The 15032-nt window shown below is 56.4% G+C and overlaps 1 protein-coding gene across 2 annotated transcripts; it reads left to right on the forward strand.

Moving 5' to 3' along the window:
* Nucleotides 1–801: 801 nt before the first annotated feature.
* CLK3 (CDC like kinase 3) lies at nt 802–14960 on the forward strand. Of its 2 annotated transcripts, none has more exons than XM_055418154.2 (13): nt 802–994; nt 4644–4795; nt 5462–5678; nt 7518–7614; nt 7891–7957; nt 10239–10355; nt 10968–11134; nt 12363–12457; nt 12554–12683; nt 12933–13015; nt 13555–13634; nt 13806–13896; nt 14547–14960. In XM_055418154.2, exons 2-13 carry the CDS (start codon nt 4644–4646, stop codon nt 14721–14723), a joined length of 1473 nt encoding a protein of 490 aa, XP_055274129.2. In that variant the 5' UTR covers nt 802–994; the 3' UTR covers nt 14724–14960. The 2 variants fall into 2 exon arrangements, with proteins under 2 accessions (XP_055274129.2, XP_055274128.2); XM_055418153.2 differs by having other exon boundaries at nt 803–1037.
* The last annotated feature ends 72 nt before the right edge of the window (nt 14961–15032 follow it).

Here is a 15032-nt window from a genome sequence, read left to right on the forward strand (position 1 = left end):
AGAGCCCGGGGGCGGGGAGTGCACGCTCGCAAACCCAAAAGACCCGACCTCACTTTTGTCATCTGGAAAACAAGGCCTCGTTAACCCGCGCTGGCCCAGAGCAGAACGGCAGGTGGGCGGGGCTTTGGTGAGCCGCGAGAGAGAGGTTCACCGAGTGTCTCGGGGCGAAAGTGCAGCCCAGTCTGGCCGTGGCGGGGCGCAGGGCTTTTCTTTGGTGGGGGCTTACGAACTGAGAAACAATGCTGGTCCACTTACTACCATCCTCCAGGGATGCTCTAGGAAAAGGACACACACACCACCACCCCCTTTCTTCCAGACCCCGTCCCATCAGAGACCCCGCGTACAAGACTGTCCGGTATCGGCTCAAACTTCTGTGCACCTACACTGGGGCTTGGATGTGCCGCCACGGCTTTAAAAAAAAAAAAAAAACTGCACAAAGAGTAAGGTCTCATTTGCTTCTTCCACATAACCGATAGTTGGGACCGTCTGCTCGAGTCTCCGTGGTCTTTAGCGCCCTCCTGGGCCCCGGAGCCAGGCGTTGAGCTCAAGCCCCTCCTGGCTTTCACGGAGGCGACAGCGAAACAATGCCCTCCTCCCCGCGCGCAGGAAGGGACAGACGGGCACGGGCGGGGCTGGGGCTCCACCTTTTGGCTCCTGGCGCCCTCTGCCGCGGACCGGGCCCCCGTCGCGTCTTTAGGGCCTACGTGCGACGCGACACGGCGGGAGGGCGGGCCGCGGTCAAGGACTTCCCGTCGACCCTACAGGAACCAGGTTCTGCCGCTGCCCCACGGAGCCGTACGGAGAAGACAGGTCCTCCAGAGCCTTCGAGTCGGGGGTTAGAGCGGCCTGGGGAGCGAGCCAGGCCTGGCCCCGGGCTGGGGACGGCTTCGTCACTCGAGGGGCGGGGCTGCCACGGGCGGAGGCCGCAGCCGGAAGCGGAAGAGGCGCTCGGAGCGGGGAGTGGGGCCTAGCAGCAGCCTGAGCCTGGGAGACCGTGAGTGCGGGGCCCGGGCCCGCGACGGGAGCAGTGGCGGGCGGTGAGTCGGCGGGGAGGGCGCGCTAGGTGTGGGTCCCAGGGCTCTTGGTTCGGTCTCGGGCTACTCCCTTTCGTTTTCTTCTCGGACCACCTCAGGCCGCGGCCACGACCTCTCACCCCTGACCCGCCGCTGCTTCCCCAGAGGGCGATCTCCACAGACCCCGACCGCTCGCTCCCGCGTGTCGGCGTCCGAGCGTGCGAGGCCTCTGAGGCCCTTGCAGGGATCCATCCAGTTTTGGCCCTGTAGCCTATCCGCGGATCGGGGTCTGGGCCCTACCTGGGATACCCCGGAGGGGCTTTCAGACCCTCCCCTGCCCTTGGCTCGAGGCTTAGTTCGCAGATACGTTCCCCGCGCGGCTTGGAGTTTGATTCCGGCCCAAGCTGGCCTGTCTCCCCCGCCCACCACCCGCCCACCCCAGGTCTCCCCTCGCCTCCACTGGCGGCGGTTACGGGGGACGGGGCTCTGAGATCTCTGGGACCCGAGCGACAGGAAGGGACGCGAGCGAGGGCCGCAGGCCCCCTGCTTGTTTTGTTGTGATGATGGATCCGCTCCAGCCCTGAGGAGGGGCCAGGCCAAGCTGACAGTAGAAATGCCCGGGCTGCTCCTCGCTCCGGGAGTCTCTGTGCATTAGTTCCGGGTGCGGGTGTCCTGGGGTGGGAATCGCCTGAGCCAGGGCTCCGTCGAAGCGGAGTTGGCAGCCTTCCAGTTTCCCTCCTCCATGCCCTTGAAAAGGAGGAGCGTTTCACCCAGTGGTGGCGGCTTGCAAGGTGGCAGGTTTGAGGTTGCAGTGGTGGGGCAGCGTCAGCCAAAAATAACCGTGGGGCGCTAGGGTGGCAGGGATCCGGGAGGGCAGCCACTGACCTGGCTGGCTGCTCTTCTTGTCAGCCCAGTTCTCTGGCCAGGAGCAGCAAATGAGATGTAAGCCTGTGGTCAGAAAAAAGCTGGCATCCTCTGCCTGGTTTTCTTCGCATTACCTTTTTCTTCATTGTGCAGAGCAGAGCCTTCCAGAGCATAATTGTGGCTCTTATTTTTTTTTTTAACAACCTGTTTGTAGAGGTCTAAGAATTAGAGATAATTGATGAGAAATGGGCCCTAGAGCCTTAGCTGGAAATAATGAGTATCTGGTATTTCCAATATTTCAGCTGAATGTGTTAAAGGAAGTTATATTCTTTATGATTGCCTTGTGTGTGGTGTTTTATATAGCTCTTATACTTGTCCTCTCTTTTGCCAAGTAGGCTGGGAGGTCGTGTTATCTCCATTTTTCAGATACGGTAACCAAGGCCCAGAGTGACTTGTAAAAGGTTAAGAGACCAGTAAGCAGCAGCACTGGGATTTTGTTCAAGGTTTTCTACCCAGAGCTCTCTTCCCTATGGTTCCTTGGAAGGGACTTTTAAAATGTCCTTAGGTGGCGCTAGTGGTAAAGAACTCGCCTGCCAATGCAGGAGATGTAAGAGATGCAGCTTCCATCCCTGGGTCGAGAAGATCACCTGGAGAAGGGCATGGCAACCCACTCCAGTATTCTTGCCTGGAGAATCCCTTGGACAGAGGAGCCTGGCGGGCTACAGCCCATAGGGTCACAGAGTCAGACATGACAGAATTAACTTAGCATGCACACACACAATGCCCTTAAGGCATTTAACACAGACCCAGAGGTGTTACCTGGAACCTTTTTAATGTTAGTGAAAAGCTGCCTTCAGTACGTCTTGTGGGCCCAGACCTGTGCTAGGCATTTGACCTTAAGGCATGTATTAGGCATGTTACTTACAGGGTGGCATAATTTAATCCTCATAGAGCCCTGTAAGAAATTACTACCCCCGTATTGCAAGAGGAAGCTGAAGGTTGGAGTTGTTTAATAACTTGCCTAAAAGGCACAAGCTGCAAGTGGCAGTGCCAGGATTCAGATTGACTTCTCTCTGACTTTGAAGCTGTGCTGTTTCCATTAACATGACCATGTCTGTACATGAATCTTGTAGGTCCCAGGAGGGAGTCTTTGGCCTGTTGTGGACTAGACCAGGTCTTCCATGTCTGATGCTTTGCCCAGTGATGATGGGCAGTGCCTTTGTTCTGGTCACTGGAGCATCTTCCGTGTCACTTAGTGAGATGTGAGATACTGCCTTCATTCCATTACTTGGGGACCTGACCCAGCCATAATGGCAGGGAAACAGTGAAACGTTAATCTGCTGATCACCAAAACAGAACTGCAGGCTGAGCTCTTGAGCTGTTACAAAATATTTATCTCCAAGGGTTGCTGGGGCCTAGACTTTCAGGTAGAGGGCAGAAGACAGCTGCTAGCCAGGAGATTGAGGGCAGTGACTTTCTTGGGATCACAGGAAAGCTCCCAGATGTTTTGTCAGATATGCTTTGGTGACCTGCTCATTCAAGGAGAGCTGTTCCATCCTTTTCTCCTCCAGACAGACCCTTCTAATGAGATGGGGCAGCCTCAATGGATTGTCCCAAATGTGCTTCATCAGGCAAGCCCAGTACTGACCACTGTTGGTTGGCTATGGCCAAGTGAAGGATCAGGAGGGAGGCTGGCTTTTGTCTCTGACCGAGCCCTCCCAAGGAGGCAGTGTCAGGTTTTGGGGTATGAGCTGGCCTCACATAGCTCATGGCTGAACCAACCTGGCAATTTCCTATGTTGAACGTAAATTCCCACTGAACTAGGAATAGTGAGGTGGGGCCCTTTTGGCCTGCCTCTGTGAACACAGAGCCTGCCAGACAGACAACCTTCTGGCTCCTCCTGAGATGGGCACAGAAGAGGGTACTGGAGCAGGGGATTTAGAGGAGGGAACAATCATGGTCCTGTTGGGGGTGAGGCACTGCCTGGGCATGGTGCCAGTGGCAGGTGGTCTAAGGGTGCTAAATAGGCCTCAGGCAACTAACTTGTTTGCTCTGAAGACACCTGGCATCTTTACTGATTCTGAGACTGAATTTATAGATGAACAAGGGCTGGATAGACCCCCGTGTCTTCTTGACCAGACCCTCAGGTGGGCTCGGGAATGTTTTGGGGCCCTTCTTTGTCCGAGGGCTAGTCTTCTCATTTCTGCCTGTGGCTCCTCACACTGATTTGTGGTCCTTGCTCCCTTGAGTGGGGTACAGTTCAGGGCCTCAACCAGGCAACTTGGCTTCTCAAACTTGAGGTCTTTCACCCCTTGCTCCTGCGTGTTGGCTCCCTGCCAGCAGCCTTTTGACTCTGACCTCTGGCTCAACAGAACAGGCCCTTCATAGGACCCTACAGACAAGCAGGAGGGAACTGAGCACAAGAGGCTCCCCTTCTTCTTGGGGGTCTTCTGTGGTGGTGCTCACCAGCCCCTTCCTGCGTTCTGCCTCAACACCGGTCCTGGCTCACCTGGTTCCCTGAGTGCTCAGGCCACCAGGCCAATGACGCTGTGCTGGGGAGGCAGCTGTTTGTTTGTTCACCAGCAGAGAAGGGTGTTAGCCATTGTCTGCTGTTTGACCAGTGTGACTTCAGAGTTCTTCATCACTTCATAAACCCCTGGGAGGGGCTGCCCCCAAACAGAACAATGGGCCTCTTCTTCAGGAGCGCCTAGGCAGACCAGTGGCTGGCTGCATGTTCAGCAGGGCTTTCTATTTCTTGTGGCCTAGATGCATCACTGTAAGCGATACCGCTCCCCTGAGCCAGACCCATACCTGAGCTACCGATGGAAGAGGAGGAGGTCTTACAGTCGGGAGCACGAAGGGAGATTGCGATACCCGTCTCGAAGGGAGCCTCCACCCCGGAGATCTCGGTCTAGAAGGTGAGAGGGAATTAGGTCGGAAGAAAGGACTCCTTCCCCCTTTGGGCTAGGGAGATAGTTTGGAGGCTTGTGGCACCCTGGGCCTCTTCAGGTGACTGCCGCCTCTGCCCGGCTGCACCTGGATCACTACCCTGTCCTCTTCCGTCTCCTTCTCTGATCTCACCTGCATTCCCTGGCCTCAGTTCACTGCCATCCTTGCCACCCCTTTTTTCTGTGTCCTTGAGTCTTCCTTCTAACATGTTCCCCCATTTTGTAGGCCAGCATCTCCCCTGCTAACCTCTGAGCCTTCCTCCGTGTGGGTTAGGAACATAATCTCAGCCCTTTCCAGAGGTTGGTCTCTGGTCTTATCTTAGCCCCTAGGCCAAAATTACAGTCTCAGCAGGCCACAGAGAGCTCTGGGACAGGGGCGCCCTCAGAGGCCCTCTGCCATGCCCACCTTCCCATGCTCTGCCTCCTGCGGCCCTGGAGGATGCCGTCAGGAGCCCCGGGTCTGGAGACTGGGGTTCACATGCGCGTGCTCCCCCTCCCCACCTCCCATAGTCCGGATGCCTCTGCTCCAACAGATAACATTGTGAGCCCTTTTCAAGGACCCCACCACACAAGTCTTGCCTGGCAGCAGGAGCCTGCTTGGGTGGGGAGAAAATTCTGACCAGTGACTCTTGGCAGCCATGACCGCCTGCCCTACCAGAGGAGGTACCGGGAGCACCATGACAGCGACACATACCGGTGTGAAGAACGGAGCCCGTCCTTTGGAGAGGACTACTATGGGTCTTCACGTTGCCATCATCGCCGGCGATCACGGGAGAGGGAGCCATACCGGACCCGCAAGCATGCCCACCACTGCCACAAACGCCGCACCAGGTCTTGTAGCAGCGCCTCCTCGGTGAGTGGTGGCCAGAGTGTGCTGGCTGGGGCTCGAAGGCCTCATCTCTTTCTAGCCTTCTCTCAGGTGGCTGGTCTGGGTGAGTACTGCCAGCCGTACGCACGCATATTTGGTGTGTGTGTGTGTGTGTGTGTATGTATGTGTTGTCTGGTCCAGTTGCAGGGCTGAGCAGGGGCCCAGCTCCTCTGTCTTCTGGCCCACTGGCAATGGCAACTTAGGGGTTCTGGTTCCGGCGCTGGCTGGCCCCTGGCCTCCCTGTCTCCACACTGCTCCAGGCACAGGCCACGTGTGTGAGTGGCCAGGGACACTTCTTCCGGATCCTCAATAGGGTTGCTGGTATGTGGTCTGGAGCTGTTTGACCCGGTTCTTCCCACCCAGAGACTGCCCTGCCACACAGCTGAGTGCGCTGGCTGCAGTGGACTGCATCCACCTCTGCAGTCTCCTCTCCAACCCCTCACCAGAGGCCTGGAGGCTGGAGTGCCCATGTGTGGAGGGCGGGGTCCGTCTGCCCATGAGCTTGGACTGGGACCTGCTGTCTGACCTTCAGGCACGCCCTCTGCAGGCTAGCTTCTTCATGTGAGGGGCAGTCAAGGAGAGGGGGATGAGCTGCCTGTGGGGTGGGGCATGTGAAGAAACGGCATAAAGGCCCCCAGCTCCAGGCCGTGTCCAGTTGCAGGTCACATGCCCAGAGCAGGGCCTGGAAGCATTCTTATTGTGGAGTGTTGTACAGATCTCTGCCAAGACCAGGAACCTGCTCTGCGCTCAGTTCTCTGGGAAGAAAGGCCGGTTGTGTGTCTTGGAGGGTATATGCTGGCTTGTCTTCCCTTCCCAGCCCTCTGCCCTCCCGCCCTGGCTCCCGCCGTGAGGCCCCAGAGGAGTAGTGGCGCTGCAGTGGAGGGCGGCCAGGTGTCTTCTCTGCCGAGCTTTCCTGTGACTTCTCTGAGTGGCCGTGGGTTGAGGGTTAACCGGGCACCCGGCATGGCCTGGTACCCTCTCTGCACACCGCCAGAGGTGTGTGGCTCTGCTTCTTCTCTTTTTGATGCCCTTGGTTGTCATGAGGCTCAGGTTGGGTCTGGCCTGTGAGTCGCCTCGGTGCCAAGGCCAGGGCAGGAGCTGGCTTGGGGCCTGTGTGGGCCGTCGTGGTGGTAGGCCTTGGAGAGTTGACCAGCCCAGAGGATCCAGTGCTCCTTCTCTGCTCGAGGCTGGTGGTGCAAGGGCTGCCGACGGAAGGCTGGTTCTGCTGGTGAAGCTGAGTCTGGCCACAGATGCTGTCTAGGGGCAGGTGGCAGCTGTCGGGCGTGTGCAGGACTGCGTGGGCAGAAAGACTGGGCATTCTGCAGCTGAACCAGAGTGGCCTCTGACCATTCTGGATGATCGGACCGAGGCTCAGCCCGCCATCTTCTTGCACCCTTCTCACTGCATCTTCACCCTGGCCGAAGCCGACACGGGAGGGCCGGGAGGGGGAGACTCAGTGGAGGAGGGAGTCAGGCCTGCGACTCTCCACATGGCCCAGCCCCTCAGCAGCAGAGGCTGGGCGTCTTTCTGAGCATTTGCGGCGCCTTTCTCTTAGATAATGTCCGAGTTTTCTTTACATACCTGTAGCTGTTTTTACTTTTCTGTTTTTGAAGTCAGTTTGTGTCTTGACGTGTCCCTTGCAATATCCCTATCGTTATATATGCTGTGTGCCTTATGAAATGCTGGGATCTGGAAAATCCAATCAACCAACCCACCGGCTCCTCACCGTCTCCACCTCTGCCTTTGACTGACACCTCAATCTGTCAATCGGAACCGCCTACCATGCGATTGGTCGGATGGCGTTTCGGGGGGCGGTGCATGCAGAGAAGCCAACAGAGCAGTAAGCGCAGCAGCCGGAGTGTGGAAGATGACAAGGAGGGCCACCTGGTGTGCCGGATCGGCGATTGGCTCCAAGAGCGATGTACAGCCACCTTTCGTAAAACTTTACCTCTCTACTTTCTATCCCCCTTGTTAGACGAGACCTCTCCTGTCCGAGGGGCCTCTATTGCGCGTGGTGCCTTAGAGGGGCCACCAGTAATTGCCTGAATGACACAGACGCTAGCAACTTCTGTTTTTAAGAGTGTAGCAGTGAGAAAGAAACCTTTTATGTTTTTGAGAATTTGAATGCTGTGAACTTGCAGGAGCTGCCAGCCCTCGGTCCTCCAGGTTCTTATGCCCTGTTTCTTTTCTCTCCTAGATGAGATCGTGGGGAACCTGGGTGAAGGCACCTTTGGCAAGGTGGTGGAGTGCTTGGACCATGCCAGGTGAGCTGTCTTCCTGGGAAGAGCTGGCCCGAGGATCTTGAAGGTGGTGGCAGAACTTAACCTTTTTCTCTTCAAAGAGTAGCACCAAAGCTCCTGCGCATGTTGGGTTTTTGCTGATCCCCTAAAATAAGGAGAAATTCCTGGGATTCATGGGCATGTGGCATCTCTGCCTAAGAACTGGTGGTCACTGAATGGTGCTGTTTCAGTTTCCCCACTTCCTCAGGGCTGTGGGGGAGATCAGAACAGGGCAAGACCCTGGCCCCTCCATGGTCTGTATCTGCTTCTTGTGAGCTCCTTTAGGGGCCTGGTAGGGGTTTGAGCGTACTGCTGAGCCCAACTCAAGCATGAGCCTCCACCCTCTGGAGGTCTGCCTGAGAGGCCATGCAAGCCCCCATTGTGAGGAACAAGACCCTGGGCTTTCTCACCAAGCGGGCTGCTGCCTTCTGCAGCGTGGCTAGGGGTTGGGCCCCTTTGAATGTGCTCAGGTAGGGCAGGGGCACACCTGTGTGTGTTGGGATCCTGCTTGGGGTCCCTTGCTCCCTTGTAGGCTGAACAGTGAAAAAACTTTTTTGTCCCTTGCCATTCCTTGAGACCAGAACCCTTGCCTCCTTTCCCTTAGGCTGGGAGGCCACCACCTGTGAACCTACTGCCTTCGAGCCTTAAATGGCCTCTCTTTGGTGTGGCACTTTGGCCAGAAAGTGCTTGTGTCCTTGCTGTCTCATTTGAGCCACGTGTTGCCTGTACGTGACTCTTGTATGATTTTAGGGATGAAGAAACATGCTCAGGGTCTGCCTGTATCCCCCAGCTCTTGAATGGAGGAGCCGGGTGCTGCTCTACTTGGCGCTCCCATGTTGTGGGGTGCCTGGAAAGGACAGTTAAACCTAGCAATTCAGCTCGCCATGTGACCCCTATTTAAGGTAGTGATTATTACCAACGAAGCCTCCCGGGGCACCCAGTTTCCATTTAAACACCCTTCAGACCCCTTGTGGCCCAAGAAGTTAGGGCTGGGACCAGCGGGCATAGGGACGTGAAAACTATACAGTGGTGAGAGGTGGCAGATCTGAGAACTCTGCCACCTGGGGGCTCTCTGGGCTGTCACTCTGAGCAGCTAGATAGGAAGTGAGCCTTTGAAGTCACTAAAGGGCAGGCCCAGGGTTCAGGGAACCTTTAGGGAGTCCCAGAGGGAGTTGGCCAATGGGCTTGTCATGAGAAGGCAGAATTCAGCTCCACAAAAGGAAGGGTCACCCAACTCTGGCAGTAGCTGTATGGAAGTGATGAGCTCGTCTCAAGGGTCGGAATGCTATTGAGGGATGCTGTTTCAGGAGTCTGGAGTTAGGGCTTTTCCTCTGAGGTCCTTTCCTACCCTGAAAATCTGGAAAAATGGGATGAGAAAAATGCATGGTGTTCTAGAAGATGCCTCTGCCCTTCGACCTGTGAACCTTTCTGGCACCAAGGCCAGCTTCCCAGAGGCCTTAGGCCACACCCTTGTGGGCCAGGGCTTATCACTCTAGTTTCCCACCGTGCATCTGAGCACTGGCTCTCCCTTCCTGAGAGTGTTGGGCCTGGCAGCCTAACCTCCCCAGTTATTCTCTGCTGGGCACCTGCTCATGGCATACAGGGGTGTGCTGGGAGTAGGGTGGGAGGTATGGAGCAGGAATTATTAAAATCCTCACTGGACGCTGAATAAGGGTTCCTGGCCCTCGGGGGTCTCTGACAAATACCACGGCTGGTATTGAGGCAGGTGGGGCCAAGAGGTACGCTGAGGGATCGGTCCTGGTGTTCGGTGAGGGGAAGAGCCTCTGCTGGCACCTTTCCCATCTGCCAGGTTCTCACTCCCTCCTGGAACCCCAGGAAGAACAGTGTGTAGAGTTGGTGATGTGCTCAGGAGAGTCAGGAGGTGCTTCAGAGGGTTCTGAGTGCGATGGCCTGGCCAGGGTCAGGACTCACTGGCCTCCAGGTCAGGTAACTGAGCAAGCTTTAGGGCTGGTGCTGGTCAGTAGGATAGGGCTCTGCTGCTCTGCGCACTCCTCCCCGGAGCTGGCAGCAACTGAGGTCATAAAAACCTAAGACTGGCATGGTTGTCAACAGCAATTTCGTATTGCACAGGTAGAGGTCGGGAGTTGGGTAGGGCAGGCTGGGCATCAAGAATCTGCTGTCTTCAGGACAGCCCTGTTCCTGGAGTCCTAAGTAGCATTTGCCAGGAGTTGCTGGGTTGGGGTGGAGGGTGGGGGAAGGGCTGCATAGCTTCTCATGAGGACTGCTGCTTCCTTCCTCGGTCCAGAGGGAAGTCTCAGGTTGCCCTGAAGATCATCCGCAATGTAGGCAAGTACCGGGAGGCCGCCCGGCTAGAAATCAACGTTCTCAAGAAGATCAAGGAGAAGGACAAAGAGAACAAGTTGTGAGTGTCAGCAGGGAGTGGGCAGGAAGCTTCCTGGGGGTCAGTGTCCAGTGTGTCCAGTCCAGTGGCCCAGACCCACTGGGGCTGAGCAGTGCCCTTTCACCGGGTTGGCACCATGCCTTCTCCCGACAGCCAGAGCCGGGGGAGTCCAGCGAGTGAGTCTTGCTGGAAGGAACATCTGGGTTTCAGTCTAGGCTCCACTGCAACCAGCTCTGTGTTCTGAGGTGGCCTCCTCACCCTGCATATGTGAATTACAGGCTTTACTGGGTTGTGGTGGGCATTAGACAAGATATAAACCCAAAACTGTTTAGCATGCTCACGTAGTCAGAGATATGCAAAGGAGCACACAGACACGGAGCATTCCCCTCCGCCAAGCACTGTGCTGAGCCCTGCAGACTCAGGAAGCTCAGCAGAGGGTGCTCGTCCTGCAGAGTGGCCTGGTTACTCCACCTTTCTCTGAGAGCAGGGACTGTTCCCATAGTTTTCTCTTTGTGAACCTGCATCCTGTGTGTGACCCAGCAGCCTGGGAGGGAGTGGGGACTGTTCACCTGAGGGAGCGGGTGGGCAGCCAGCCCCCAGCACAGACCCTGAGCCCCATCCATCCTTCTCCAGCCTGTGCGTCTTGATGTCTGACTGGTTCAACTTCCACGGTCACATGTGCATCGCCTTTGAGCTCCTGGGCAAGAACACCTTTGAGTTCCTAAAGGAGAATAACTTCCAGCCTTACCCTCTACCACATGTCCGGCACATGGCCTACCAGCTCTGCCACGCCCTTAGATGTAAGTTCCCACCCTCAAGTGGAGCAGGGGCAGCCTCCTGTCTGCAGCAAAGGCACCTGGTGGCCCTGCCCTCCCATCAGTTGCTCCAGCACACTGCTGACTGTTCAGCTGGGCCCGAGACACTAGGGCCCCTTTGGCTGAAAGGCCTTCAAGTAGAAATCTGTGACGAAGGAGAGGCTGCAGTGCCCTCCAGGGGCCTCTGGAGCTGGCCTCTGACTCCAGGCTCTCCGGAAGAGAAGAAGGGAGAGAGCTGCTATAGGATTAGCTCCGTACCATCCCCATTCCTACCTTCCTGCATAGGATGGAGGTCGCAGACTGACCTGGTAGATCCCACCCACAGATCCTATCAACACAGACTCCATCTGTCTCACCATCATTCCCCATCTGTCTGCCAATCTCTAAGGTGGTACCTGTGCTCAGTGCTGCAGGATTTGTAGTGGTTGAAACAGGTTGGAAAGGCTCACTGGAGAGGAGGTGGCTAGACCTCGAGCTAGACGGGCAGGGTCTGCATAGATGATGGGACTGGGGAAAGCGTTCCAAGCCAGGTGAGCCACCCAGCGCTGGCCCAGAGCCTGGCATGTGCTGCAGGTCACTGGTGAAGAGAGGGCCCATGTCAAGAGAGATGGGCTACACCGTCGGGAGGGTCTTGAGTGCCAGATGGGAAAAGTGATGAATGGCAGGGTACAACCATTGATGGGACAGGGTTGGAGGGGAAAGGCAGACTTCCCCCTGCTCGGGGCTGGGGGTGAGGGGAGAAAGGCAGGACTGGTTTCATAGGGAGCCCTGTGCTTGGTTTAATGCTCTCCTACTACCATCTTGAGATTCCAAGTAACATTTGAATAAGGAGACCTACATTTTCATTTTGCTCCGGGCCTCGCAAATTATGTAGCTGGTGCTTGGGAGAGGGAACCACCCCAAGACTGATACTGCAGCTTTGGTGAGAGACCTGGTCCCCTGCAGACAGGTGGAAGGAGGTTTTCTAAATGGAAGGCATCGACCCTGCCCCCTCAAGAATTAGAACCCTCTGAGTTCATAAGTACAGAGAACCCTTGAGAGGGAAGCCATAGCAGAGGCAGTGTGGTCTTCTCCCTGTGCCACTGCTGAGGTTAGGGGCTGAGGGTTCTAGCAGGCTGGCTCTGGAGGAGGGAGCTGGCCTAGCGCTGGCAGGTGGGCCAGAGAGGAAGCCCAGGTTTTCAGTGTCTGCTTCCCTCCTCTCCTGCTCCCCCAGTTCTACATGAGAACCAACTGACCCACACAGACTTGAAGCCAGAGAACATCCTGTTTGTGAATTCTGAGTTTGAAACCCTCTACAATGAGCACAAGGTATTTCTTGGTGGGGTAAAGATCGAGGCCCTGTTCCAGGAGTCGGTTACCCACCAGTACAGACTCCTGACCTGGCTCACCTTCCCTGCCCTTCAGAGCTGTGAGGAGAAGTCAGTGAAGAACACCAGCATCCGAGTGGCTGACTTTGGCAGTGCTACCTTTGACCATGAGCATCACACGACCATCGTGGCCACCCGTCACTATCGTCCACCTGAGGTGATCCTTGGTGAGTGACTGCAGCTCCCAGCCCAATAAAGCAGGCAGCTGTTGGCAGGCTATGAAAACACGGAGTGTGGTGCCTGTCCACACCTGGGGCCAGTGTCTTGAGTCTCTGTGGCTGTTGACTTGGTCTTAAGAAAGGGACTTCTACCGGGTTTGGGCCAGGAGTCTTGGCAGACAGCGTGGTAGCTGCCCTGTGACCTCTAGGCTGGGAGCACAGAGCTGAGTCTCATAGCCACCCCATCTTGGCTTTCAGAGCTGGGCTGGGCACAGCCCTGCGATGTCTGGAGCATTGGCTGCATTCTCTTTGAGTACTACCGGGGCTTCACACTCTTCCAGGTAAGGCCTCTCCCTCATCACCCCCTATGCTAAGCTGCAGAGGCCTAGTGTGGGAGGGGCCCACACCCACCCATCAGCATGGTGTGAGATTAGACTCCTGAGGGTTGTAGGTGCTTGGGAAGGAAGAGGTCAATCAGGGTAGCTGGAACACTCAGGGACTCTTGCAGTCAGTCATCAGGGATGGAGGACTGGGGTGGGAGGAGTGTTCCAGGCAAGGGGCACAGTGTGAGTGAGGGCACGGAGATGGGCTGGGGCAGGGCACTTTCTGGGGAGAGAGAGAACTAGCCAGAAGGAGGTGTCGTCATGCAGTACACTTGAAGGGTCGAGAAGTCGCACCCTGAGGGAATAGGCTGTCTTCCTCCCTGGTCCCAGGCTGCCGCCACGTCAGAAAGGCTGGGACTGCTATCTCATTGGTGGGTTTGCACCTCCTGGGGCAGGGAGAGACCTTGACCATCTTTCTTACCTTTATTCTCTGAGGGACCGCGAGGGGGTAGAGGCTGTCATGATTCCCACTTGCTGTGTCCCTCACCCTTCCACAGACCCACGAGAACCGAGAGCATCTGGTGATGATGGAGAAGATCCTAGGGCCCATCCCATCACACATGATCCACCGGACAAGGTAAGGATTGCTCCCTCGGGGCTTTGCTGTCTCAGAGTGACCTGGCAAAGCGGTTGCCCAGACCTTCCCACTGACCAGGCCAGGGTCCCCTGCCTTGCTTTGCTGCTGTTCTCCACACTGCTGCTGTCTTTCCCACTTTAAGACTCCACCCTTCCTGTCTTTTGTTTTCAGGAAGCAGAAATATTTCTACAAAGGGGGCCTGGTTTGGGATGAGAACAGTTCTGATGGCCGGTATGTGAAGGAGAACTGCAAACCTCTGAAGGTCAGTTTCTGGCTTCCCCCAGCTCAGCTCATGCCAAGGAGACCCCAGGCACTGGGCAAACACACAGCAGAGGCCAGGCAGCTAGAAACAGCCTCCTTGTTCCGGCTCTGTGGGAGGCTGTGCCCAAGGCTGCCGGGTGTCGGCAATGAGGCTTCTTGCAAACTGCCCTAGAGGGGCCCTTAGCTCTTCCCTGTCCCCACAGGGTTGCTCTGATGTAATCAGGGGCCATCCGAAGAGCCAGATATCCGAGAGCCTGCTACTTCCCGCTCCCTCTTTTCTCAGTAGGCAGGACTGAGGGGAGGGTGGGGGAAGACCTAGGCATGGATGGCCAGGAAGCCTCTGTCAGCTGCATTTGGTGCTTGGACAAGTGAATTTCACAGAGGTGCTGTCTACCCACCTGTCAGAACTTTGCACATGGGGGCAGAGGCATCAAGCCAGCAAGACACCCGGTAGCCTGACAAAGTTCAGAGCAGACATGATTACAGGCACAAAAAGCAAAGCGCTGCTCCTCGTCCAGGAGGGCAGAAGTAGTCCTCCAGGGGAGCTTCCTGCCTCCTCAGCCACGCAGCAAGGCTTCCCAGAGGCAAGGGGACCGGCTGTGGCTTCCCACGGCCCGCCATCACACTGAGGCACCTTGTGTCCCTGAGCAGAGTTATATGCTCCAAGATACTCTGGAGCACGTGCAGCTGTTTGACCTGATGAGGAGGATGTTAGAATTTGACCCTGCCCAGCGCATCACACTGGCGGAGGCCCTGCTGCACCCCTTCTTTGCTGGTCTGACCCCTGAGGAGCGGTCCTTCCACACCAGCCGCAACCCAAGCAGATGACAGGCGTGTAGCCACTGCACCGGAGACGGAGAGCGGGACTGGACTGCCCGGCCCCTTTCCTCCAACCTCTACCACCGGCCCCAGGGCCAGAGCCACCCAGTGAACAGTGCAATGTGAAGGAAGGCAGGAGCCTGCAGGGGAGAGGAGACCTGATGCCCAGCTGCCAGAAAGCACAGATTTGACCCAAGCTATTTATATGTTGTAAAGTTATAATAAAGTGTTTCTTACTGTTTGTAACCCCTGGTACCAGTGTGTCCATCTCCAGGCTCCTTGCCTTCTCCCCTCCCTGCCTTATTAATAAAGTCTTTC

Source organism: Moschus berezovskii, chromosome 21 (genome assembly GCF_049115385.1).
Source record: "Moschus berezovskii isolate FMDL1 chromosome 21, NW_MosBer_1.0, whole genome shotgun sequence".
Taxonomy (NCBI): domain Eukaryota; kingdom Metazoa; phylum Chordata; class Mammalia; order Artiodactyla; family Moschidae; genus Moschus; species Moschus berezovskii.